The following is a 26,635-nucleotide window of genomic DNA, read 5'->3' as shown; positions in this document are numbered from 1 at the left end:
GGATCGGTCTTCCCTTAATTTGGCTTTCACACATCTTAGGAAGCCTCCTCGTCGATCTTGGGCGCCAGGTAGTACTTGACGTGACCCATGTCAGCAATCTTGTACTCCACAACTAAGCAAGAGGAGATGTATTTATAGTCCGCACTGAAGAGGAGCGGTTAGGAAGCGGCATGATGCCAAATTCTTACCCAGAGGGATGTCAGCTGACATGCTGAGGGTGACGGTCTTTGACAGCGGTGTGGCCTTTGTGAAGAAGTTCAGGTAGTTGAGGGCGAAAATCAGCCCAACAGGCTCGTTCATCTCAATAGTGACCTGGAAAGATTTGATTGAAACATGGGGAAAAATGAAAACACCTAAATATATGCTTTGTCGTTTCTCTTATTAAGAGCAGTGAAACAGACTTCATTGTTCCAGTGATTTGGTTTTGTTTTAAGGTTCCTGAAAGTTGTCGGGGAAATTTTTTAATCAACATGCATATATGATTAATACAATAAAATAAAAATGTTTTAGGGCCTTAAAAAATAGATATATCAATGATAATATAAGAGAACATTAATTGGTTGGGCATAGTTAAGTTTTTTTTTTCTTTAATTGTAAAAAAAATAGGCATACTAACATTTATGAAAATGTTTATTTTGTGGCACACTCACAAACATGTAAACATACAAACATATATAGAGGATATATGTATATATATATATACAGTGGGGCAAAAAAGTATTTAGTCAAACAGATTGTGCAAGTTCTCCCACTTAAAATGATGACAGAGGTCTGTAATTTTCATCATAGGTACACTTCAACTGTGAGAGACAGAATGTGGGGGTGGGGGGGAATCCAGGAATTCACATTGTAGGAATTTTAAAGAATTATGGTGGAAAATAAGTATTTGGTCAACCATTCAAAGCTCTCACTGATGGAAGGAGGTTTTGGCTCAAAATCTCACGATACATGGCCCCATTCATTCTTTCCTTAACACGGATCAATCGTCCTGTCCCCTTAGCAGAAAAACAGCCCCAAAGCATGATGTTTCCACCCCCATGCTTCACAGTAGGTATGGTGTTCTTGGGATGCAACTCAGTATTCTTCTTCCTCCAAACACGACGAGTTGAGTTTATACCAAAAAGTTCTATTTTGGTTTCATCTGACCACATGATATTCTCCCAATCCTCTGCTGTATCATCCATGTATCCATTTTGGTATAAACTCAGCTCGTCATGTTTGGAGGAAGAAGAATACCGAGTTGCATCCCAAGAACACCACACCTACTGTGAAGCATGGGGGTGGAAACATCATGCTTTGGGGCTGTTTTTCTGCTAAGGGGACAGGACAATTGATCCTTGTTACAATGTGAATTCCTGGATTTTTTTTTTCACATTCTGTCTTCCACAGTTGAAGTGTACCTATGATGAAAATTACAGACCTCTCATCATTTTAAGTGGGAAAACTTGCACAATCGGTGGCTGACTAAATACTTTTTTGCCCCACTCTATATATATATACACACACATCTATATATATATATATGAAATATTAATATATATATAAAAAGATAGTGAGATTGGCAACACTAAATCGGCCCTCGTGTGTGAATGTTTTCTCTGTTTTGGCCCTTCTATGAGGTACGAATTGTCCAGGGTGTACCCCGCCTTCCGCCTGAATGCAGCTAAGATAGGCTCCAGCGCCTCCCGCAACCCCGAATGGAATAAGCGGTAGAAATGGATATAGAGATATTATATATATATATATATATATATATATATATATATATATATAAAAAGATATTAGTGGGACATGGTCAACATTTTAATAACATGCATACATATAAAAATAGATTAATCAATTTAATGACTATTTTAAATTAGGCGCTACATTAATATTACTATATATAATTTATATTTGATAAAAACTAAGATTTCTATGGCAGAATCAGAAAGAATGATCAACTCACTGCCTCCTCCTCTTTGTCCACATTGCTGGTCTGAGAGAGTTTGATGTTTCCTGTGCCCAGCTCTCCAGAGGCGGAGAACTTCACTCCATCCTTAGCGCAGGAGATCATGACGGCGTCGCCGATCTGAGAGAGGTCTCGGCAGATACGGGCAAACTCCCCTGAAGGCATCTTGACCACACAGCTGTATTCCTGCTCCTATATGCACGACAATGCCCACAACGAGTGGAAGTCAGGAATCATCTTGTTGGGCTTCCGGGAGAAATAATAAACTGACAACTTACTGGAATCCCCAACTGCTCCACATCGAGATCCATCAACTTCATCTCGTAGTCTGACACTTTCTCCTGGTCTGTGAGGGTGCACACATGATCAATAAATACAAGTAGTAGTGCGCAAACAGAGTTGATTTTACTTTGACTTACTGATGGTCTCAAAGACAAGTGCGAGTGTGTCTGCATTGTCTTCTGCTCTGAGGGTGATTATGTCTTCATTTCCAGCACACTTCAGTATCTTGGACATACTGAATAACACAACAAAAACAATTATAAAGAACCTAAAAGGGTGTTTGAACATACAGAGCTGTATTTTGCACCAAGTTATTGTTTATTAAATTAAATGTAGTAATGTTGATAGCGAGCAAACAAGGATTCTGCGAAATTATGTCCAAAATATAAAACATATATTTTCATTCAAATGTGTTTTTGCACTGTAAAGATATATTGCTTTTTTATTTTTATTATATAAACCTTTATTTGTAATATGGAACATTTACATACAATCAAGAAATTATAATCAAAATGTACAGAAACAGTACAAAACAGCGCCAGGGGGTATGTAAACTCAGTAAAGTAACTAAAAAAGAATGCAAAATATGTATATATGTAACAAACTGTAAAGCCATAGGCTCACACAAGTTCCGTAAATAATCCAAATGTGGAACACAGCATCATAGTTTTCGCAGCTTTTTGGCTACTAGGAGGTAGGAAGCGTTTTTAAAGTGGAGTTCTAATTATTTTTTAAAGGCACACAAAACCGATCGGGTATTGAGAAAGCTACATTTATGAATATAAAACGCAGCCAATAGTATAACGAAGTTGCAAAGGTAAAATTCATTTTCAATTTTTTTTCCAGATAATCATATGGATATATAGATAGTACTTTATTGATTCCTTCAGGAAAATTAAAACTCCAGCAGCAGTGTACAGAGTTGAGATCAATTTAAAAAAGTAAAAAATGGGGGTTTGAATGGAAACAAAATACAGAAATGTTTATTCTTATTGTAATATTTATGTATTTTGTTGCCATTTAAACTACAATTATTTACTTTTTTAAATTGATCTCAACTCTGTACAATGCTGCTGGAATTTTAATTTTCCTGAAGAAATCAATAAAGTACTATCTATCGATCTATATTGCTGGATTAAAGCCATGAACCACATTGTCTAAAATTAAGCGGGAAGTGACGTAATTACGCGCGACCGGAAACCTAAATTCCCGGGTTTACCAATTCCCGCCAGGTCAAATGGAATACATGAGCGCTTTAAAATGATTTAATACATCTACTTAGTAACTACAATAGGATATTATTCCATGATCAACATTTAATTTTCAAATTTTTTTAAAATATTTATTTATAAATTTAGACAATTACAAACAGTAAGTCAAACAACAATATAAACATAAAACATTATGAAAACAGTACAAAACAGCGCCAGGGGGTTGTAAATACAAAAATAGAATACAAAAATATATAATAAACAAAGTGCAAAGCCATAGGCTCATTCAGATTAATTAAATAACTTAAATTTGGAACACAGTATCATCGTTTTAGCAGCTTTTTTGTTGTTAGAGGTAAAGAGCGTTTTAATGTAAAGTTCAGTCTTTTTTAAAGGCACGAAAGATATGTCGGATATTGAGAAACTTACATTTATGAATATAAACAATTAATAATTATGAATAATGAGGTTGCAAAGGTAGAATTCCTTTTCAAATTTCTGTTCATACAGTTTTAATTTCCTAAGATATTAAACGTGCAACTTAGAAGTGACGTCAAGTGACGCACTTCCGGAAGTAGAAGTTCCCGGGTTTTAATTCCAGTTCCCGCCAAATCTCCCCCTTACAAAAGGAGCGACCAAAATGACAACACTTTCAACATTTATCAGGCGTTGTGGAGAACTGGGAGTTGTATCAACACCAAGCCGTGCTTATTAAGAGGGTATTACGCTCCTACGGCATACTTTAACGTTAAAACGGAACTGAAGGGACATGTCCGGGCAAAGGCGCCATGATGGCCGCCTACTTTTCTTTCACAGAAGCGATCAACGCACAAAAAAAAAAAAGTTCAAACGCGTCATGACTTTACTAAGACAACCGGACATACACTATATGAAGACATCAATTCAAAGACTAAAGTCTCTATCATGAATTGATTAAAGTGGACCCAAAATGGAAAAACGTATAGGGGTGTTACCATTTAGTGGTCGATTGTACGGAATATGTACTGAACTGTGCAATCTACTACTGAAAGTATCGATCGATCAAAAAAAACAAAAAAAAACTGAAAAGTAGCGTTCGGGCCGACCTGCTGAGGTTGACTCCCATGGCGAGGTTCCTGTCGCAGCGGTAGGAGTCGAAGCCGTCGCTGCGGAGGGTGAGCTGCACCAGGGAGACGTGAGAGGAGTCCATGCTCTGCAGCGAGATGCCGGTGGAGCTCACATCCCAGCAGTCAGATCCTTCAGAGCTTCCAGAACCTTCTTCAGGATGGATCCCTGGACCAGGCGAGCCTCAAACATGCTTGCTGTTGATTTAGGACAAAACTAGACTAGGAAAGAGAATAATCTACTGAGCTGATGCGCGAAAGGCCGCCGTTTGTAGTTTGGACTGAAGGAGAATTCCTTTGTGGTCAAAGATTTTGTGCTAAGTTCGCTTCGACACCAGATGCGCCTCAAGAGTCGATGTAGAAACGAGGTTTGTGAGCAGGTTTTGCGCGCCACTGGCAGCTTATAGTGACTCTAGTTTTCTTTCGTCATTTCCAGTTCCGGCATTGAGCCCGTCTGTTCCGGTGTAAACCGACACCGAACGGCGGCCATGTTGGAGAGGTCAAGCGATCTCTACTGCATCCATCCATCCATTTCTACCGCTTATTCTCTGTGGGGTTGCGGGAGGCGCTGGTGCCTATCTCAGCTACAATCGGGCGGAAGGCCATGTACACCCTGGACAAGTCGCCACCTCATACACAGATAGACAGCTGTCACGCCAAATTTCTTCTCCCAACAAAAATCTTCCCGCCCATTTACTTCCGGGGTCATGATTAATACATACGTTTTGTTAACGCTATATTATAAAAATACAGACGTTTTCGGATGACCCCGAAAGTAAATAGCTTGTGTTTGTAAATTGTTTTTTATTGTTTTTCAATAATATAGCGTTAACAAAACGTCTGTATGTTTTATAATATAGCGTTATATTTTTATAATATAGCGTTAACAAAACGTCCGTATTAATCATGACCCCGGAAGTAAATGGAGTGGGGACGGTTTTTGTAGGGGGTAAGAAATTTGGCGTGACAGCGCCTATCTCAGCTACAATCGGGCGGAAGGTGGTTGTACACCCTGGACAAGTCGCCAGCTCGTCCCAGGGCCAACACAGATAGACAGACAACATTCACACTCTAGGGCCAATTTTAGTGTTGCCAATCAACCTATCCCTACTGCAGTGGTTCTCAAATGGGGGTACTTGAAGGTATGCCAAGGGGTACGTGAGACTTTTAAAACATATTTTAAAAATAGCAACAATTCAAAAAATCCTTTATAAATATATTTATTGAATAATACTTCAACAAAATATGAATGTAAATTCATAAACTGTGAAAAAACAAGAACAATGCAGTATTCAGTGTTGACAGCTAGGTTTTTTGTGGATATGTTCCATAAATACTGATGTTAAAGATGTATTTGTTTTGGGGAAGAAATGTTTAGAATTAAGTTGATGAATCCAGATGGATCTCTATTACAATCACCAGAGGACACTTTAAGTTGATGATTACTTCTATGTGTAGAAATCTTTATTTATAATTGAATCACTTGATTATTTTTCAACAAGTTTTTTGTTATTTTTTTTTATATATATTTTTTCCAAATAGTTCAAGAAAGACCACTACAAATGAGCAATATTTTGCACTGTTATACAATTTAATAAATCAGAAACTGATGACATAGTGCTGTATTTTACTTCTTTATCTCTTTTTTTCAACCAAAAATGCTTTGCTCTGATTAGGGGGTACTAGAATTAAAAAAATGTTCACAGGGGGTACATCACTGAAAAAAGGTTGAGAACCACAGCTCTACTGCACCAAACATAAGACTGATTGATTGAAACCAAAAAGTTCTATTTTGGTTTCATCTGACCACATGACATTCTCCCAATCCTCTGCTGTATCATCCATGTATCCATTTTTGTGTAAACTCAACTCATCGTGTTTGGAGGAAGAAGAATACTGAGTTGCATCCCAAAAACACCATAACTACTGTGAAGCATGGCGGTGGAAACATCATGCTTTGGGGCAGTTTTTTCTGCTAAGGGGACAGGACGACTGATCCGTGTTAAGGAAATAATGAATGGGGCCATGTATTGTGAGATTTTGAGCCAAAACCTCCTTCCATCAGTGAGAGCTTTGAATGGTTGACCAAATACTTATTTTCCACCATAATTTACAAATAATTTCTTTAAAATTCCTACAATGTGAATTTTTTCCCCACATTCTGTCTCTCACAGTGGAAGTGTACCTATGATGAAAATTACAGACGTCTGTCATCATTTTAAGTGGGAGAACTTGAACAATCGGTGGCTGACTAAATACTTTTTTGCCCCACTGTATTTTCAACAAAATATTTAGTTGAATTTCATTGAGGAAAGAACATTTATTGAGCAAAGAGAAATGTTGATGAGCTGTCACACAGCCACACATTTACACATCCGGCCACTTCACACTAGGAAGAGGTTGCTCATAGTTCAGACAGGATGTAGTTGGTTGCCATGGTGAGGATGGGCGCCCCTGTTGGCACACCGGGGAAGGGACCGCTGGAGCCGGCGATGTCGATGTGGGAATACGGCAGCGGTGCCGAAGAATCCACACCGTGCTGAAGTGGATTATAGAGACAGGAAGGCTGTCACATAGCTGCCCATAGTGCAGTGCTAGTCCTTCTTTTCCACACTGATGACAAACCTTGTGCAGGCCGGACGCCATGATGAGGAAGGCAGCTGGGGTCTGATGACCTCGAGGGGTCGCTGAAGAGGGCAAATTGTTGCACTGGAGGATGTCCTCGTACTCCGATTTGCCCTTGTGGAAGTCATAGTCCTCCCTCCTGATGGTGGACACTTCAAACACGTCGCCAAGAGCTTCGCCAGCTGCACACACCAGACATAGGACACAAGTTAATCAGTCCAAGTGAAGTCCTTATTATTTTTTTTTTAATCCTACCTTTCTGCCACTGAGCAGCATTTCCAGCGCGGTGGGCGGGTCCATTATCCATGATGATCTACAGGAAAATTCACAACTCAAACATGATGTGCCTTTCTCTGGTAAATCCATACTTGCCAACCTTGAGACCTCCGATTTCGGGAGGTGGTGGGGGCGTGGTTGGTGGCGTGGTTTGGGGGCGGGGGGCGTGGTTAAGAGGGGACGAGTATAATTCACCAACTTGAGTATTTCATATATATATATATATATATATATATATATATATATATATATATATGTATGAAATACTTGACTTTCAATTAATTCTAGCTATATATATCTATTTTATATTATATATATAAATAAATAGTTGAATTTCAGACGGCACCTATCAAATACACAGTAATAAAAAAACAGTTCTACTAAATGTACTGTGCTTGCTGGTTATTAAAAAAAACAACAACAAAACTTACCTTTCACTATTTGAGTAACCTTTGTTCTGCCATTTGCGTAACGTACAGGCGAGAGTCACTTGCCGTCAGGTGCACAACACCACGTACATCGTTGGCCAAAAAGCAACCCCATAACGCTATAGCCAACATTCACCAGGAGATGGCAACAGACAACATAGAATCACTCTATTACAGACGGCGTCGTCATGGCTGGAACTTCCTCGTTCTTCTGCTTTGTCTCCTTGTGTGTGCAGTTTTTAATTAAAAATCCGTGGATGTTGTAAAGTGATTGGGCAGGCAAGCTTTTTATATAACAGGAAAGCGGACGTGAAAACAGGCTGTACCCACTCGTGTCCGCGTGGAGCTGGAGGGGGCGTGAATTTCGGGAGAAAATTTCTTCCGGGAGGTTTTCGGGAGAGACGCTGAATTTCGGGAGTCTCCCGGAAATTCCGGGAGGGTTGGCAAGTATGGGTATATCAAAAACTGCCAAGTTGTGCTCACAGAGTAGTTTGGCCCCATGGCTCTGATGGCGTGTCCGGTCAGTGTTGCAATCGTGAACAAATGAGGGGAAGTCTCATGTACCGCCTGCAGGGTGACAATAGAACAAACATGACTTACAATTACGGTAGATGAAAAAAAATTACAATGAACAAACTGTGGAGCACCATACTTGTTTCTCCACTCATGTGCTAGTTAGTTAGTGGACTACTTCCTGGTTAACCACACACTCACTTTTATAACACATTTTTGAGTCTGTTGCAGAATGTGTGGAGACACTCCCAGAGTGGAAATGAAAGCACACACAACCCCTTCCAAAAGCATTTACCTTTTGAAAATGAACACAATTTACATACATACAGTAGAGGCCAAAAGTTTGGACAGCCCTTCTCATTTCAGTGTGTTTTCTTTATTTTCATGACTATTTACATTGTAGATTGTCACTGAATGCATCAAAACTATGACACCTGTGAAGTGAAAACCATTTCAGGTGACTACCTCTTGAAGCTCATTGAGAGAATACCAAGAGTGTGCAAAGCAGTAATCAGAGAAAAAGGTGGTTATTTTGAAGAAACTATGATATAAAACATGTTTTAAGTTTTTCACTTTTGTTTGTTAAGTACATAACTCCGAATGTGTTCATTCAAAGATTTGATGCCTTCAGTGACAATGAACAATGCAAATAGTCATGAAAATAAAGTAAACGCTTTGAATGAGAAGGCGTGTCCAAACTTTTGGCCTGTACTGTATCTTGATGTTGTCCCTGCTATTTTTTTTAAAATAAACTTCATAAACATTATATAGATTCACCCGGTCACTTGCCAATCGATTCAGACTGCATACAAAATCTGTTTTTAGTAGCATTCTTGCCACTCCATGTCACACGTTGGTGTTGTTATGCCATACCAAGATATTACATTTTTTTTTAATGGTATCTTGTTTTGTGTTTCTTTACAGCCTGAAGCAGAGTGTGAGGAGCTCCTCCCTCTTTCTGAGAGCTTTACTAATGTTCAAATAAGTATATCCACCTCGCAGCCAGACTGCAGACCTCGCGAACAGATGCATCCAAATCCGCGTGCAAGTTTAAGCCAAAACGCATTCACAATATGATTTCATTCATCAAAGGTCCTCTTTAAAGGCCTACTGAAACCCACTACTACCCACCACGCAGTCTGATAGTTTATATATCAATGATGAAATATCAACATTGCAACACATGCCAATTACGATTTTTAATTTCCTGCAGAGTTTTCTGTTGAAAACGTCGCGGAATGATGACGCGTATTATGTGACGTTGTTTGTGACGTTATCAATCAATGTTTACTTATATAGCCCTAAATCACTAGTGTCTCAAAGGGCTGCACAAACCACAACACAAACCACTACGACATCCTCGGTAGGCCCACATAAGGGCAAGGAAAACTCACACCCAGTGGGACGTCGGTGACAATGATGACTATGAGAAACCTTGGAGAGGAGGAAAGCAATGGATGTCGAGCGGGTCTAACATGATACTGTGAAAGTTCAATCCATAATGGATCCAACACAGTCGCGAGTTGGAGGGGACATTTTAGCCCTGCACCACTCACGGCTAAAAGTCGTCTCTTTTCATCGCGCAATTACACAGTATTTTGGACATCTGTGTTTCTGAATATTTTGCAATTTATTCAATTAATAATGGAGACGTCAAATAAGAATGCTGTTGGTGGAAAGCGTTGGATTGCAGCTGCCTTTAGCAACCGAAACACAGCCGGTGTTTCTTTGTTTGTTGTTAAGTTTTAACACGGAGCGGTCAAGCGAACATGTATCTCTACGTCAACCAGCAAGTTTTTGATGGGAAAATTGTTATATTAAGTCGGCTCTTGAGTGGATTACGCGACCTCATCCTGCAGCTCAAAAAAGGCAGCTGTGATCTTGGATCCTCGGCTTCTCTCAGAGACACTGACCTTCACCGAAGTAATCCGACTTTCAGGTATGACTTTATAATCTCACTAAAATGCTATTAACACAATAAGCAGATAAGGGATTTTCCAGAATTTTCCTAGTAAATGTGTCTAAACACATCTGAAACGCTCCCACGGCCGCCGCCTGGAGCCGTCGCCTTTTCAAATTAATGAGGAAATCGTCGCGTTTCCGGTCCGCATTCCTCTTACTGCTGGTGGCTCACATTATAAACAATGTGAGGATGTGAAGAGCCCTCACATCGGTCACGCCACGCGCACATCGTCTGCTACTTCCGGTAAAGGCAAGGCTTTTTTATTAGCGACCAAAAGTTGCAAACTTTATCGTCGATATTCTCTACTAAATCCTTTCAGCAAAAATATGGCAATATCGCAAAATGATCAAGTATGACACATAGAATGGACCTGCTATCCCCGTTTGAATAAGAGAATCTCATTTCAGTAGGCCTTTAAGAGGGAAGATAGGTTTTTTTTGTCATTTTGTTTTTCATTTGAAAAAATGTAGGTTAATTTTTCCTAGTGAAGTGATTAAAAAGTTGAGATTAATTATTATTAATCTAATAAATATTTTTTTAATCTCACCTAAAAATGCTCGAAGTATCTTAATTTAAAGTCATAATTTTTTTGGCAGATCAAAATATTGATATAGAACCAGAAAAAGTGGATTTATGACGGAATTTAATGTTTTTAACAGACTTAAACCGATGCAGTCTTAGAAATTGACTAAAATAAAACACCAGGGACTTATAAAATGGTGAAGTAACAAACACACCAAAAATCAGTAAAACAAACTTCTGAGAAATAAAAAAAGTATCGAATGTTAAACTAATTTTTACTCTGTTTCAGATATTAAAACATAAATAAAAAAAAACTGAAAATTAAATATATTGTTGATCATCATCATCACCAAATATCCTAACTCCTAATTAATTGACTTTTTTAAAAATCAGAAATGCTTGTTTACTCAATTAGCAACACATTTGTTAATTTTTTATAGCATGTTTACATCAACATAAACACATGCTTTGTTACTGTTGTTCTCAGATTTGAATTTTGTCAGGAGTTCTTCACTTTACAAACCAGCTGCATTCCTTTTAATACGTTTTTTGGTTTATAATATATCATTTACCTAAATTAAAGATACATTAACACCGAAGTCACTCACACTGTTCAAATAACAACAAGGACATATAAACTACAGTAATACAATATTTATATACAAAATGTAAAGCAACTTAATATGGAAGACTCATGATATTACTGTCACAGGTCCAGAAACACCAGTTCAAGATGCCATCTTTATCCTTGACAATGGTGGAGCTGCGTTTGAGCAGGTTGGACAAAAAAAAAAGCATGCATTTAAATAATGGTGGATTTTCTTTTGTTTGGAAGAAATGATGAAAGGCGGGAGGTTGGCGAGGGAGCACCTGGACAATGTCGTCCTTCCTCAGTATAGCTACTTGGAAGTACAGTACATACTCTTTCGCTTTGGCAAAAAAGTTCAGTGTTCAGAGAGTCTAGTATTTACAATCCAAACCGCTTAAGTGGAGACTACGTTTTTACGGGACTGCTTCGAAACCGTGAAACACTAACACGAAACGCAAAATAAATAGTCTGTCCACCACTATGTCCCACTCCAAAGAATGTAGCAAAACGTCACACCATTTCATGTTTTCTACAAGGGAGACTTGAAAGTAAAAGGTGTGTGTAGCTATTGATAGTTTTATCCATCCATCCATTTTCTACCGCTTGTCCCTTACGGGGTTCGCAAGGGGTGCTGGAGCCTATCTCAGCCGTATAAGGGCAGAATGCAGGGTAAACCCTGGACAAGTCGCCACCTCATCACAGGGCCAACGTCAGATAGGGACAGACAACTTACACTCGAGGGGGGCCAGATTTTAGTGTAGTTTGCCAATCAACCAATCCCAGGGCATGTCTTTGGAGGTGGGGGAAGAAGACGGGAGTACCCGGAGGGAACCCACGCAGATCACAGGAGATATGCAGTGAACATTTCACTTAGAAGTTACAGACATCGATCCAAGCCGGGACCTTCATATTGTGAAGAACATGCACTATACCCTGTCCCAACCGCTGCCCTGATAGGTTCAAATAGCAAAAAGTAAAACTAAGGCCTTGTTTACAATGCAGGTAAAACTTGATTTTTTAGTAGCCCATATGCGACCTGTAGTCAGATTTTTTTCACAGTAAATGTAAACAGTGCAATTAGGAATTTTTCATATCCAACCCAGGCCTCTTTTGTATGTGGTGAAATAAATCAGACATAGCTGTATATTGCCCATGTGTTTTTCAACCATTGTGTCGGCTGAGGCACACTAGTGTAGCGTGAGATTGTGCAGTGGAAATGTGCAATTGGAGCTAATTGGTCCAATGGAGGCCATAAATAGATGTTTTTCTATCCAATAATTGCAATTTGCAAATTATGTGCCGTTGTAGAATGTCTGTGCTATCTAGAGATCAGCAGAGAAACCATGTAATACTCTTTGTTATCAGTAGGTGGCCGCAGGTAGCAAATTGCTTTTCAAGCCTACTTTGAGACAAGAGAATTAAAGATGCATGGATGGTTATGGTTTGAATTCATATCGAACAATTGCGTCAGGTATTTGATGAGAACGACTTTATATTGTAAAATATAGACCCCCGCCACCAGCGTCCTAAATCCGGCCCTCGGGAAGTCCCAAGTTAAAAAATTAAATATATATATATATATATATATATATATATTTTTTTTTTAACCCAATAAAGCCCCCGAGTCAAAAAGTTTGGGGACCCCTGATATAGACCATTAAGTTACGTTTTCAACATGTTCTGCTTGTTCTGGTATATGTGATGTGTCCTCAATGAGAATGCGCTCACGCTCTACTTGTATTCATCCAACAAGAATATCATCAAAAAGTATTAAGCTTAATAGGTATTTGCCAAAATAGACTTATAAATTAATAGTTCACAAAGGAACAGAAAACAGGTGAAAATAACATGTTTTAGGAACTGAGCTATTTTTACTAGAGATGTCCGATAATATCTGCCTGCCGATATTATTGGCCAATAAATGCTTTAAAATGTAATATCGTAAATTATCGGGGTCGGTTTCAAAAATATCTGTCGTTTTTAAGAAAAGTTAAATAATTACTTTTTAAAATGCTGCTGTGTACACGGACGCAGGGAGAAGAACAGCGCGCCAAAAAACCTTAAAGGCACTGTCACATGATATCTATGGCTTTTCACATACACAAGTGAATGCAAATCATACTTAGTCAACAGCCATACCGGTCACACTGAGGGTGGCCGTATAAACAACTTTAACACTGTTACAAATATGCGCCACACTGTGAACCCACACCAAACAAGAATGACAAACACATTTCGGGAGAACATCCGCACCGTAACACAACAGGACGCTACAATATACACACCCCGCTACCCCCTTCCGCCCCCACCTCATCCCCGCCCGCCCACTTCAACCTCTTCATGCTCTCTCAGGGAGAGCATGTCCCAAATTCCAAGCTGCTGTTTTGAGGCATGTTAAAAAAAAATAATGCACTTCAATAATAAATATGGCAGAGCCATGTTGGCATTTTTTTCCATAACTTGAGTTGATTTATTTTGGAAAACCTTGTTACATTGTTTAATGCATAATAATTAGGCATAATAATGTGTTAATTCCACGACTGTATATATCGGCATCGGTAATTAAGAGTTGGACAATATTGGAATATCGAATATCGGCAAAAAAGCCATTATCGGACATCTCTAATTTTTACTTTGGTAAACATTGCAGTGCGTGCGATGTCATGAGGTCATGTCCACATACAGATCAGGATGCATTCATAAGAGAAATTTTAAAAAATTGTAACGGGAACTGACATGAAACAGATTGGATTTCATCCAAAAATTTGAATCGAACATCCAACCCTGCAGTTGGAACGTAGCCTAAATTCCTTATGTTCATTTGTCACTGCCACACAAGATCTGACCTGCTCCTTCATTTCACAAAGCAGATCCACCATCGCCATGCGTCCCTCGGCGTCTGTGTTTCCCACTCGGACTCGGCGGCCCGCGCGAGAAACCACAATCTCATCCGCCACGTAGCAGTCTGAAATACAAATCAAAAGCAAAAACGTTCACTGAACAGCATTTTAAAGTCATTCTCTCGCTTGATTATAATAAGCGACCTTTGTAAAAGTAAACATCCCTGACCTGCACCCACACTGTTGCGCACCATGGCCATGGAACCAACAACCTTCAGGTTCTTTGGTTTGAGCTTGGCCAAAATCTAAAATGGGGAGGTGTTTTAGTAGGAATCACCGTTAGTGCCACCTTGTACTGTAAAAAAGTGGTAGAAGCCGGTAGCTGACCTGAAAGAAGCCAGCGACGGCAGCAGCGCCACACTTGTCTCTGTGCATGCCGGCCATGAAGCCACCAGCCTTGATGTCCGCTCCACCTGTGTCGTAGGTGATGCCCTGGAGACATCATCATGGCCACACACGTTCATTTCTAATCTACACGTTTAGCAGCAGAACATCTCTGATACTATGTCCACATGTAATTAAGATAAAAGCAAATTATAGGGATGAGCCGATCAGTATCGACCATTGCCGATTAATGCCTTTTCATGCAGATGACAGTTAATCATGTGTCTCCATACACAGTGCGGAGTCGCTCCCCTAAACTAACAATCACCTCATTACGGCACATTAACTGCATTTCTTAGTATCACTATCAAGTATCATTATCACTGGAGGACAGGGCTATACATGTTAAACATCGAGAGAAAGCCAAGAGCAGTCATGCTCATAGCTAATCGCTAAGCTAGCATTAAACAACACCAAGAAATACATGCTCAGTAAAGTTTAAGAAGTGTCGATGTAAGTGTGTTACAGGAGAAAGTAAGCAGCTAGCAACAAGAAACTACAAGTATGTTAATAAGAGTCTATAAGGAGGAATATATAATTGTTTGTTGCTGTGTCAACATTGTCACAGTCAGTACACGACTGTAAGAGGAGGATCGGATTGATCCATAAATTGGCATCTATATCAGTATATGATTAATATTAAAGGCCTACTGAAATGAGATTTTCTTATTTAAACGGGGATAGCAGGTCCATTCTATGTGTCATACTTGATCATTTCGCAATATTGCCATATTTTTGCTGAAAGGATTTAGTGGAGAACATCCACGATAAAGTTCGCAACTTTCGGTGTTAAGAGAAAAGCCCTGCCTCTACCGGAAGTCGCAGACGATGACGTCCCACGTGTGGGGGCTCTCCACACATATTCACATTGTTTTTAATGGGAGCCTCCAACAAAATGTGCTATTCGGACCGAGAAAAACGACAATTTCCCCATTAATTTGAGCGAGGATGAAAGATTCGCGTTTGAGGATATTGATAGCGACAGACTAGAAAACAAAAAAAGATTAAAAAATAAGTACAAAATAAACGCGATTGCATTGGGACGGATTCCGATGTTTTTAGAGACATTTACTAAGATAATTCTGGGAAATCCCCTTTCTATTGTGTTGCTAGTGTTTTAGTGAGTTAAATAGCACCTGATAGTCGGAGGTGTACGTCCACGGGTGTCTTGACGCCAGTGTCTCAGGGAAGTCGACGGCAGCTATGGACGGCACAAGCTCAGCTTTTCTCTGGTAAGAAGCGACTTTTTACCACAATTTTCTCCCCGAAAACTGCTGGTTGACATTCCGTCGTGATTCATGTTTCCTTGACCGCGCTCTGATCCATTGTATAGTTTCACATCCAGGAATTTTAAACGAGGAATCACCGTGTTTGTGTGGCTAAAGGCTAAAGCTTCCCAACTCCATCTTTCAACTTTGACTTCTCCATTATTAATTGAACAAATTGCAAAAGATTCAGCTACACAGATCTCCAAAATACTGTGTACTTATGCCGTTAAAGCAGACGACTTTTAGCTGTGTGTGTGTGTGTGCAGCGCTCATATTTCCTTAAAACCCGTGACGTCTTGCGTACACGTCATCATTACACGACGTTTTCAAGACGAAACTCCCGGGAAATTTAAAATTGTAATTTAGTAGACTAAAAAGGCTGTATTGGCATGTGTTGCAATGTTAATATTTCATCATTGATGATAAACTGTCAGACTGCGTGGTGGGTAGTAGTGGGTTTCAGTAGGCCTTTAAAGGGATCAGATCAATATTTTTATTTTATTTTCGCTCTTTGTTATTTTTGCTAATGTTTACAAACTCTGGGAATAACTCACTGGACACAGTAGGACTTGGAGGACGAAACCTAGGCTGACTATATTCTGAAATCCCAAAAAGAGGACACATATATGCGCACCAAGGTAGGCAGCACGGTGAAAATTTGACTTGGTGAAAATTTGCCAATGATACTTGAACTTGCTTTATAAATAATATATTTATTTAAATATAGCATTTTTTTCTCCTCTGTTGACAGCAGTGTTGGCGCTAGGAATTTTCAAAATGGGGTCCCATGGAACCCTTCAAGTCATACAAATTTTTGGGGTCCCACTTTTTTGTAAGCGTTTTGAAAACAAATGATGAATGAATGCATTGTCCTGTTATATCTCACATTATGTACTGTGTTTTGGAAAAAGGTTGTCAAAAACGTTACTTCATTCATTAAAATAAGTAATATAAAAAGAAGACAAATTTGTGTACATATGTAAATGTATTCAGTTATAAACATTCATTCACTTTCTTCTTTCCTTCAAGGATCTAAACTTTTCTGCTGCTGGTAGTTTTTTTCTATGTTTTTATTTAATAAGTTCCATCCATCCATCCATCATCTTCCGCTTATCCGAGGTCGGGTCGCGGGGGCAGCAGCCTAAGCAGGGAAGCCCAGACTTCCCTATCTCCAGCCACTTCGTCTAGCTCTAATTAATTAATAAGTTGTATCGTATATTATATTTATAATATACCTACCTTAAAATATATATGTATATATATTTATTTCAGTATAAAAGGGACGGCGTGGCGCAGTGGAGGAGTGGCCGTGCGCAACTCGAGGGTCCCTGGTTCAATCCCCACCTAGTACCAACCTCGTCCGTTGGGTCCTGAGCAAGACACTTCACCCTTGCTCCTGATGGGTGCTGGTTAGCGCCTTGCATGGCAGCTCCCTCCATCAGTGTGTGAATGGGTAAATGTGGAAGTAGTGTCAAAGAGCTTTGAGTGCCTTGAAGGTAGAAAAGCGCTATACAAGTACAACCCATTTATCATTATTTATAAAAACTGTTTTGCTTCGGTCATGAATTAATGATAATGGTGTGCCGCTTAAATCTCTGGAGTCTACATCAACTTCAGATCTATTCCTCATTTCAAAATGTTTACAAAATGAATACTACAAAGAGCAAGGAAATGGTCATTGATTTTAGGAGACAGAGAGTGGAACATGCTCTACTTGTAGTAAAAGGGAAATGTGTGGTGGCTGTGACCTTCTTTAAATTCCTGGGAACATAGATCTCGGAGGACCTCACACGGACTGCAAACACTTCAGCACTGGTCTATAAGGCACAAGACGCTCCACTTCCTTGGTGCTCTGCAGAAGAATCCACTTGAGAAGTAGTGTCTTTTATTTGAGCCACCATAGAGCCAGTGCTGATGTACTGCGTAACCGTGCGGCTTGCTGCCTGCTCTGCTGGAGACGGTGACCAGGACAGTGGAGAAGATTATTGGCCGCCCTCCGCCCGCCCTCGAAGACATTACTTGCTCTCGCTGCTTCAGCAAGGCAAAAAGAATCCTGGCAGACAGCTCTCACCCTGGTCAGCACTTGTTCAGTCAGGCAAGAGATGTCGGTCCCACAAGAGCAAGACGAACATAATTAAAACTTGTTTTTAACCCATGCCCATCGGAATATTGAATCTGTCCAAAAAGCTTACACTGTTTTTTACTGTATCACTGCTGCTCTTACTGGTATTTATTTTTAACATGTTATTTATTTATTGTTTGTCTTGTATTTTAACTGCACTGAACAGAGTAGCAACCTGTAATTTCATCATGCTTTGATGTTTGATGACAATAAAGTGTTCTATTGTATCATGTGAACAATTTTATTGGTCGAATATCAGCAATTTCATTGATCAGATGTAAAGACGCTATATCGATTGGTGGCGTGAAGCTGGTAAAGCGGGAAAAATCCATAAATTAGCTGCAGCGTTGCATGAAGCACAAGGTTCAAAGGCAGCATAAGAAAAATGTTGTGGTTTATGATCCAGAAATTACGGTATACTATATCATAAAACTAATGCAGTTGTTGGCTATTAAGGACGGCGTGGCGCAGGTAGAGAGTGGCCGCGCACAACCCGAGGGTCCCTGGTTCAATCACCACCTAGTACCAACCTCGTCATGTCCGTTGTGTCCTTGAGCAAGACACTTCACCCTTGCTCCTGATGGGTGCTGGTTAGCGCCTTGAATGGCAGCTCCCTCCATCATGTTTGTGAATGTGTGTGTGAATGGGTAAATGTGGAAGTAGTGTCAAAGCGCTTTGAGTACCTTGAAGGTAGAAAAGTGCTATACAAGTACAACCCGTTTATCATTTATTTATTTAGTACATGCTACTGAATTATGTTTCAAACAATATTCTTTAGCTAAAAGTAATTTTTTCTTGCTAAAAGGCATGTTACATGTGAAAATTGGGGTGTTTTGGAAGAACCAAGCAGAAATTAAATTGATTTCAAGTGATTTCAATGAGCATGGCTGATTTGAACTTGTAAGTTGAGTCACTACTGCATAATTAGAAGTCTGAATCTCTGTGAGGAACTACATTTGCATTTTGGCTTATTTATTTTGCACTACTTGTTTAAAATGGACTCCTCAATCAGAATTGGAGCAAACACTTTAGACTTGAAATTAATCAAAATATAGACATAGCAAGTTTGTATACAAAGTCGTCCTACCTTGCCCACCAGCATGAGGGTCTTCGCCACGGGTCCCTCGCCGCAGTACTGCAGCTTGATGACTCTGGCCTGGTGACGAGGTACACCTGCATTGAGGAGTAAAATGCAATCAGAGCTAGCGTGCTAATAAGGTTGATGACAACAAGGTGTGCGCTTACTGTTGGCACAGCGGTTGACAGCAGCCAGGCAAGGGTACTCCTTCTCTAGGAGCTTCAGGTCACTTAGCACTTCAACCTAAAGTGTGGCATACAGAAATGCGCTTTATGTACAGTATTAACCGTAAATATTTAAACATATTCATACTAGATAGATAGATAGTACTTTATTGATTCCTTCAGGAAAATTAAAACTAGGTGCTATTGACAGTTAATATCAACAATATTTAAACTACTTCCTTATTCAAATACTAAGATATGCAGTTTTCCGCACGGGAGGGGATTAATTATATCAGGGGTCACCAACCTTTTTGAAAACAAAAGCTACTTCTTGGGTACTGATTAATGGGAAGGGCTACCAGTTTGTTACACACTTAAATACATTTCCAGAAATAGCCAATTTGCTCAATTTAGCTTTAATAAATCAATCTATAAATGGGTATTTCTGTCTGTCATTTCGTTGCACATGTTTTTTCCTTTTACGGAAGGTTTTTTAAAGAGAATAAATGGTGAAAAAAACAGTTAATTGAATGGTTTAAAAGAGGAGAAAACACAAAAAAATGAAAATTAAGTTTTGAAACATAGTTTATCTCCAATTTCGACTTTTTAACATTCAAAATTCAACCGAAAAAAAGAAGAGAAAAACTAGCTTATTTGAATCTTTTAAAAAAAATTTAAAAAATAATTTATGGAACATCATTAGTAATTTTTCCTGATTAAGATTAATTTTACAATTTTGATGACATGTTTTGAATAGGTTAAAATCCAATCTGCACTTTGTTAGAATTTATAACAAATTGGACCAAGCTATATTTCTAACAAAGAAAAATCATTATTTCTTCTAGATTTTCCAGGACAACAATTTTAAAAGAAATTCAAAAGACTTTGACATAAGATTTAAATTTGATTCTACGGATTTTCTAGATTTGCCAGAATAATGTTTTTGAATTTTAATCATAAGTTTGAAGAAATATTTCACAAATATTGTTGGTCGAAAAAACAAGAGCTTAAATTAAAATGTATTTATTATTCTTTACAATAAAAAAAATAAATTTACTTGAACATTGATTTAAATTGTCAGGAAAGAAGATGAAGGAATTTAAAAGGTAAAAAGGTATATGTGTTTAAAAATCGTAAAATCTTTTTTAAGGTTGTATTTTATCTCTAAAATTGTCTTTCTGAAAGTTATTAGAAGCAAAGTAAAAAAATAAATGAATTTATTCAAACAAGTGAAGACCAAGTCTTTAAAATATTATCTTGGATTTTCTAATTCTATTTGAGTTTTGTCTCTCCTAGAATTAAAAATGTCGAGCAAAGCGAGACCAGCTTGCTAGTAAATAAATACAATTAAAAAAATAGAGGCAGCTCACAGCTGGTAAGTGCTGCTATTTAAGCTATTTTTAGAACAGGCCAGCGGGCTACTCATCTGGTCCTTACGGGGTACCTGGTGCCCGTGGGCACTGCCTTGGCGAGCCCTGAATTATATTATTAACTTAGAGGAGCGGCTACACACTGTGTATGGACATACATAATTAGCTGCTAGTCAGCCGGGGGATTTGGAAAATAAAATACATTAATCAGCAATGGATGTTACATTATTTTTCATGAAAATCAATCAGCACTTTTCTAATAGGAAGAAAAATTATTGCGTTGATGAGGATGTTTGCTTCGCTTTACCTGCACGGGGCTGTCCTTGAACAGTTCCAGCACGTACTCGGCCACGCGGGGAGAAGCCATTCGCTCTGGATCAGAGCCGCCTATATCGCGACAAGCCAGCCTGAGTGGGAGAGAGGACTCAAAGTGGTGGTCGGGAACAACACCAGAAGGAAGTGGGGTCATATTTTATACAATAAGACTTGCCTTCCACTTTCCAGACCATCAGCCAAATCCACCAGCTTTTGTCCTTGGTCATCGTGAGCTACCCAGAGACCCAGCACGCACACCTTGTAGTTGGACGACTTTACGTTCGCCTCCCTCACTTCCAGAGGCTTTTGGAAGCGACACGCACACAGGCACACACTTAATAGCGTCACATATAAGTAAGCACAAGCCTCACATTTCAGCCAGCAAAGGAGAGCTGTGGTTCACTAAAGCACACATAATTCCAACATGTATGTGACACCATGACAAGGGTCTTGCTGAGGAAGTGGTCTAATCTACACTGCTTTACAAGCTGTCCATTGACTACTCTTTAGTTTCCTTTCTACAGTGTTGTCCTTTAGAAAATAATAATGGTTGCTGAAATGAATAGATAGTATAGAGTGGAACCTTGATTTACAAAATCAGTTATTGAACATGGTTTGTAAATTAAAAAGTTTGTATAGTGAAGCAGAATTCCCCATAAGAAACAAAATAAACAAGAATAATGGATTAAAGCCTTGACAAAAGTCCATATTTTTATGGTTTGTACACTTTGAACACAATATAAATTGCCATTTAGTACTGTAAATAAAACAAATATAACACGGGGTAATGGATCAACTTTCTATTTAAAAACAAGTAGAACTGTGCTGTTTGCGCTGCTCTGCCAACACACAAAGAAGCCCTCCTAAACGTTTAGAAATCCTTAACTTTAACAACCATATTACTACAATAATAATTCAATTTCAATTCCCTTTATTTAACCAGGTAAAGACTCATTGGGATTAAAATCTAACCTGACAAAAAGGGCAGCACAAAGTTACAATAGTAATAACAACAAGACAATACAACAGAACAACAGCAGTCATACTACAACAGGTCAAAAATAATTTAAAACGATTAAGTAATAATTCAATTTAAAAGTAAGTACATTGCCCAAGAGAACTGGTTACTTGATCTTTTAAAATGGACTTAAACTCCCCCAAAGTGATCAATTCCGGTAGCCTCAGCTCTTTCTGGATGTCATTAAACATATGAAAAAGTAAAACCCACCCACATCGACAAGGAGCAGACAGACTGTGGGTGCTCTTATGTTGCTTCTTGTATCTTTTTCTCGATGACCGTTAAGTCGGCTTTGGAACATTTTTCCAGAAAAGTCTGGTGTCTTCACAATTAAAAGTTGTTGTGGCACAGTCACAGAGCCTGCTTCATCAATCATACTTGCGAGAGCCATTAATGTACAGCAGTGGTCCCCAACCACCGGGACGCAGAAGAATTTTTTATTTAAAATAAAAATAAAAAATATATATATATATATATTTTTTTATTAAATCAACATAAAAAACACAATATACACTTACAAATAGTGCACCAACCACAAAAAACTCCCTTTTTCATGACAAAAAAGTCCCTTTTTCGGATACAAAAAGGTTGGGGACCACTGTTGTACAGGACGCCTTGCCAATTTTTTTTTTATTCCACTGGGATTCCCTCATTTTTCCATGCTGGTTTGTTGGATTTTCGGGACTCATTTTTAGTAGGCGAAATTGATAGCTGGATAGATAAGTCAAACTGGAAAAACTAACGAAAGGTACACACACTGAATCGCTGAGACGTGAGTGTGTTTTGTGCAGAAAGGGAGTGGAAGGCTGCGCCCCCGCTACTATAATACACCCTGCATTTTTCTCTGCATGGGTGAAAATGAATGACGTAATCAAGTATTCGTACACAGCGCACGGAAGCATAATTAGTCAGTTACAAAAGTGCGCAAATTTTAAATTTCACAAATAGAGGGTTTTGTAAATCAAGGTTCCACTGTAGTTGCTTCTATCTCACCATATAGAGTGCATGAAGAGCCCCCAGGGCGGCCACCAGCATGCTGTTCTTGTAGTCCTTGTGTGGCGGACACACCAGCAGAGGGCGCTGCATGCCGGCTTTCAAGGCCCTGATGATAACCGAAAGACACTTAAAGAGAACACAACTTCCGAAGCGACAAAACTGACCTCTTGATGCCGTTCACTCCTGCATCGCTGAAACGCCTGACGTCATCGTAGTCTCGGTTCACGGGGCCGGTGGCGGAAAACACCAGCCGGTTGCCAGGAAGACCGGGGACCTTCAGGACCACCACCTCCTCACCCAGCCCACTGTCCAACTGTGGAGGATTTTCTATTAAGTATCGCTAAAAATGAGCAACAACATGGGTTGACATGCACTATTTTTTGGAAGAGAGTATAGTGATGACAAAAAAAATAAAAAAATTGGCAAAGAGTATAGTGATGGCAGCACGGTGGAACAGGGGTTAGTGCGTCTGCCTCACAATAAGAAGCTCCTGAGTAGTCCTGGGTTCAATCCCAGCCTTGGAATCTTTCTGTGTGGAGTTTGCATGTCCTCCTCGTGACTGCGTGGGATCCCTCCGGGTACTCCGGCTTTCTTCCACTTCCAAAGAAATGCACCCAGGGGATAGGTTGATTGGCAACACTAAATTGGCCCTAGTGTGTGAATGTGAGTGTGAATGTTGTCTATCTGTGTTGGCCCTGCAATTAGGTGACGACTTGTCCAAGGTTTATCCCGCCTTCCGCCCGACTGTAGCTGAGATAGGCACCAGCGCCCCCCGCGACCCCAAAGGGAATAAGCGGTAGAAAAATTGATGGATGGATGGGATGGCATTGCGTCAAGTCACAAAATGTAAATGGAGTATTCTTTGCGGTTTTTGAATAGTTATTTATTGGAGTTCATGGGCAAAATAGTGGAGTGCCAATCGCCTCTGCTGTAAGCAGACTTTTATTTATGTTTATTTAATATTTATAACTTGAAGAGGCACTGTCGGTTCTGACTTAGCCAGTTCACTGTCAAAGAAACTGCCGTCCGCTGTTAGTACGGATGAAACTGTTGAGATGTATTATGTTGGGAAATAATAATATAATGAAGGATTAAGAAAGGGATTAATATTTTTTTTGTATAAATATGCTTATAATAGGCCGTGGACCTAATCATATGTTCTGAGTTTCAGTTGAAACTGTGTGAAAGTTGAGGCCGACCATAAACTCTTATCTCCAACATCTTCACTGGTCACTTGGCTTCTTTGCCGAGCTCAGAAGGACAAACACCAGATGTGGGGTTTGAGTCCAGGAAGGAGAAGGCAGAGGAAGATTCCACGCCTGGAAGAAGACACCTCATTGCATCTTCATACATTGTGATATATACTGTAAGAGGGCGACATTCGAAAAGCCCTGTGCAAGTCGCCGTGTTGTATGACCATACTTGCCAAACCTCCCGGATTTTCCGGGAGACTCCCGAAATTCGGCGCCTCTCCCAAAAACCTCCCGGGACAAATATTCTCCCGAAAATCTCACGAAATTCAGGCGAAGCTGGAGGCCACGCCACCTCCATGTGGACCTAAGTGACGTGTACAAAGAGCGTGTCTGCCCAATGACGTTATAACTGTAGAATGAGTTCTTGGTTTCTTATGTGGGTTTATTGTTAGGCAGTTTCATTATCGTCCTCCCAGCGCGGTAAAACAACACACAACAACAGCTGTCCGAATTCGTCCACCTAAAGCAGTTCGTCTGCCAAACAGCAATGTGTTGTGACACTCTTAAACAGGCCTATACTGCCATCTACGTACATGCATATGATTAAAAAAACAAGGATGGAATATTCAACCCTCAACTCAACAATGAGTAGATGAGTGTTAAGTGTGTAAATCTGTAAATGAATGAACACTGAAATTCAAGTATTTATTTTATATATATATATATATATATATATATATATATATATATATACATATATATATATATATATATATATATATAAATAAAACAAAAAATATATATATATGTGTAGAGCTAAAATTCACTGACAATCAATAATTTCTTTTATATATATATATATATATATGAAATACTTGACTTGGTGAATCTATGAATCTAGCGGTAAATAAACTACTCACCTCTTAACCAAACCCCCAGCCACGCCCCTCCTCGCCCCCAACCACGCCCCCACCTCCCGAAATCGGTGGTCTCAAGGTTGGCAAGTATGTGTATGACACTAGGGACAGATAGTGCTCAGACAAATTGTATTACAATTGTATCCAAAATGGAATAAATACTTCTGATTGTGGGCTGGGGATCTTTCTGTGTGGAGTTTGCATGTTCTTCCCCGCGACTGCGTAGGTTCCCTCCGGGTACTTTGGCTTCCTCCCACTTCCAAAGACATGCACCTGGGGATAGGTTGATTGGCAACACTACATTGGCCCTAGTGTGTGAATGTGAGTGTGAATGTTGTCTATCTGTGTTGGCCCTGTGATGAGGTGGCTACTTGTCCAGGGTGTACACCGCCTTCCGCCCGATTGTAGCTGAGATAGGGGCCAGCGCCCCCCGTGACCCCAAAAAAAGGGAATAGCGGTAGAAAATGGATGGATGGATTAAACAAATACGTCGACAAAACACTTACAGAGTGGTAGTCCTGGAGGGGAGCTTTCAGACACTCAAGTTCAGAGGGCAAGTCCTCGTAGTTTTGGGTCACCAAGACGATGCCATCGAAACTATGAGGGAAGATACAGAACCAAAAAAAGTGTATGTCTGCACATTTGTTTAAAAACAGGATGTGCAGCCTCGCTGTCTTCTGGTACTCACTTCTGGTTCTTGAGGTCAGCGGTCCACTCAATAGGCTGCACTCTATAGACAACATGTCACATCATGTCACAAGATAACATAGCAAGTGATCAGGAAATGCCAGACAATGGTGATAAGAAAGTGAAACCTTTGGCCGGTCCTTGATTATCTCTAACCAAGCATGTCTTCGTGTGCATTCAGATAGTAGCTAGAAACTTCCTTTTATACGTGGAGAGATCTCTTTATTGTCCTTTAAAATGTTTTTGCTGCTAAACCCAGTAAATCCGTGACAGCAAATTCTGCAAACCGAATGTTTAAAATGTAATTAATGCAACTTGTTAAGGAATGTGAGTGTGAATGTTGTCTGTCTATTCTGTGTTGGCCCTGCGATGAGGAAGTGACTTGTCCAGGGTGTCCACCGCCTTCCGCCCGATTGTAGCTAAGATAGTCGCCAACACCCCTGCAACCCCAAAAGGGAATAAGCGGTAGAAATGGATGGATGGATGAAAAAACCGAAAACAAAAATACCGTAACAAATACAAATGCTATGTAATCGCGAATCGTTGAGCTATGAGACGAAGTACTTCAAACTGCGTGTATTATTGACGTATTGTTTAATTGAACAGTTAAAGATTTGTTAGGAAATAAAAGTATCGCTCACCTAGTACACATGTTGGTGCTCCTCTTCAGTCGTCCACCAAGTGAAATGAATAGTTGAGAGCGAGTCAGGATGGTACCGCTGGTCATGTGACCTGCCAGAAAGGAACCAGTGTTGCCTTC

At 39.6% G+C, this 26,635-nt stretch overlaps 2 protein-coding genes across 2 annotated transcripts in view; both read right to left on the bottom strand.

Moving 5' to 3' along the window:
- Window positions 1–4,949, bottom strand: part of pcna (proliferating cell nuclear antigen) — a 5,177-nt gene extending 228 nt beyond the window's left edge. The window contains 7 exon segments of the mRNA XM_061898657.1: window positions 1–112; window positions 189–312; window positions 1,949–2,143; window positions 2,230–2,297; window positions 2,371–2,468; window positions 4,530–4,674; window positions 4,677–4,949. The exon segment at window positions 1–112 is cut by the window's left edge and continues 228 nt beyond it. Of these exon segments, the coding sequence (XP_061754641.1) occupies window positions 36–112; window positions 189–312; window positions 1,949–2,143; window positions 2,230–2,297; window positions 2,371–2,468; window positions 4,530–4,674; window positions 4,677–4,740 (771 nt within the window). The 5' untranslated portion in view covers window positions 4,741–4,949 and the 3' untranslated portion in view covers window positions 1–35.
- A 1,898-nt stretch (window positions 4,950–6,847) lies between these two features.
- On the bottom strand, window positions 6,848–26,607 carry zgc:152830 (uncharacterized protein LOC767682 homolog). The gene is made up of 16 exons (XM_061898611.1): window positions 26,517–26,607; window positions 25,877–25,918; window positions 25,695–25,785; window positions 23,243–23,391; window positions 23,076–23,184; window positions 21,240–21,367; window positions 21,057–21,156; window positions 19,383–19,458; window positions 19,225–19,310; window positions 14,691–14,795; window positions 14,533–14,608; window positions 14,310–14,428; window positions 8,360–8,443; window positions 7,428–7,485; window positions 7,173–7,354; window positions 6,848–7,086 (listed from the first exon to the last, which is right to left on the bottom strand). Exons 1-16 carry the CDS (start codon window positions 26,600–26,602, stop codon window positions 6,952–6,954), a joined length of 1,626 nt encoding a protein of 541 aa, XP_061754595.1. The 5' UTR covers window positions 26,603–26,607; the 3' UTR covers window positions 6,848–6,951.
- Between the last annotated feature and the right edge of the window lie 28 nt (window positions 26,608–26,635).

This window comes from Nerophis ophidion, linkage group LG01 (genome assembly GCF_033978795.1).
Source record: "Nerophis ophidion isolate RoL-2023_Sa linkage group LG01, RoL_Noph_v1.0, whole genome shotgun sequence".
In the NCBI taxonomy this organism is placed as follows: domain Eukaryota; kingdom Metazoa; phylum Chordata; class Actinopteri; order Syngnathiformes; family Syngnathidae; genus Nerophis; species Nerophis ophidion.
This window is presented reverse-complemented; position numbering and strand designations above follow the sequence as displayed.

What these genes read in the sequence shown, in the direction of transcription:
- zgc:152830 (XM_061898611.1), bottom strand. Translation starts at nt 26,602, where the DNA reads ATGACCAGCGGTACCATCCTGACTCGCTCTCAACTATTCATTTCACTT. An exon ending in GGAGTGAACGGCATCAAGAG is followed by an intron (nt 23,185 to 23,242) that starts GTCAGTTTTGTC and finishes GGTTATCATCAG; the next exon opens with GGCCTTGAAAGCCGGCATGC. An exon ending in TGTCAACCGCTGTGCCAACA is followed by an intron (nt 19,311 to 19,382) that starts GTAAGCGCACAC and finishes TCCTCAATGCAG; the next exon opens with GTGTACCTCGTCACCAGGCC.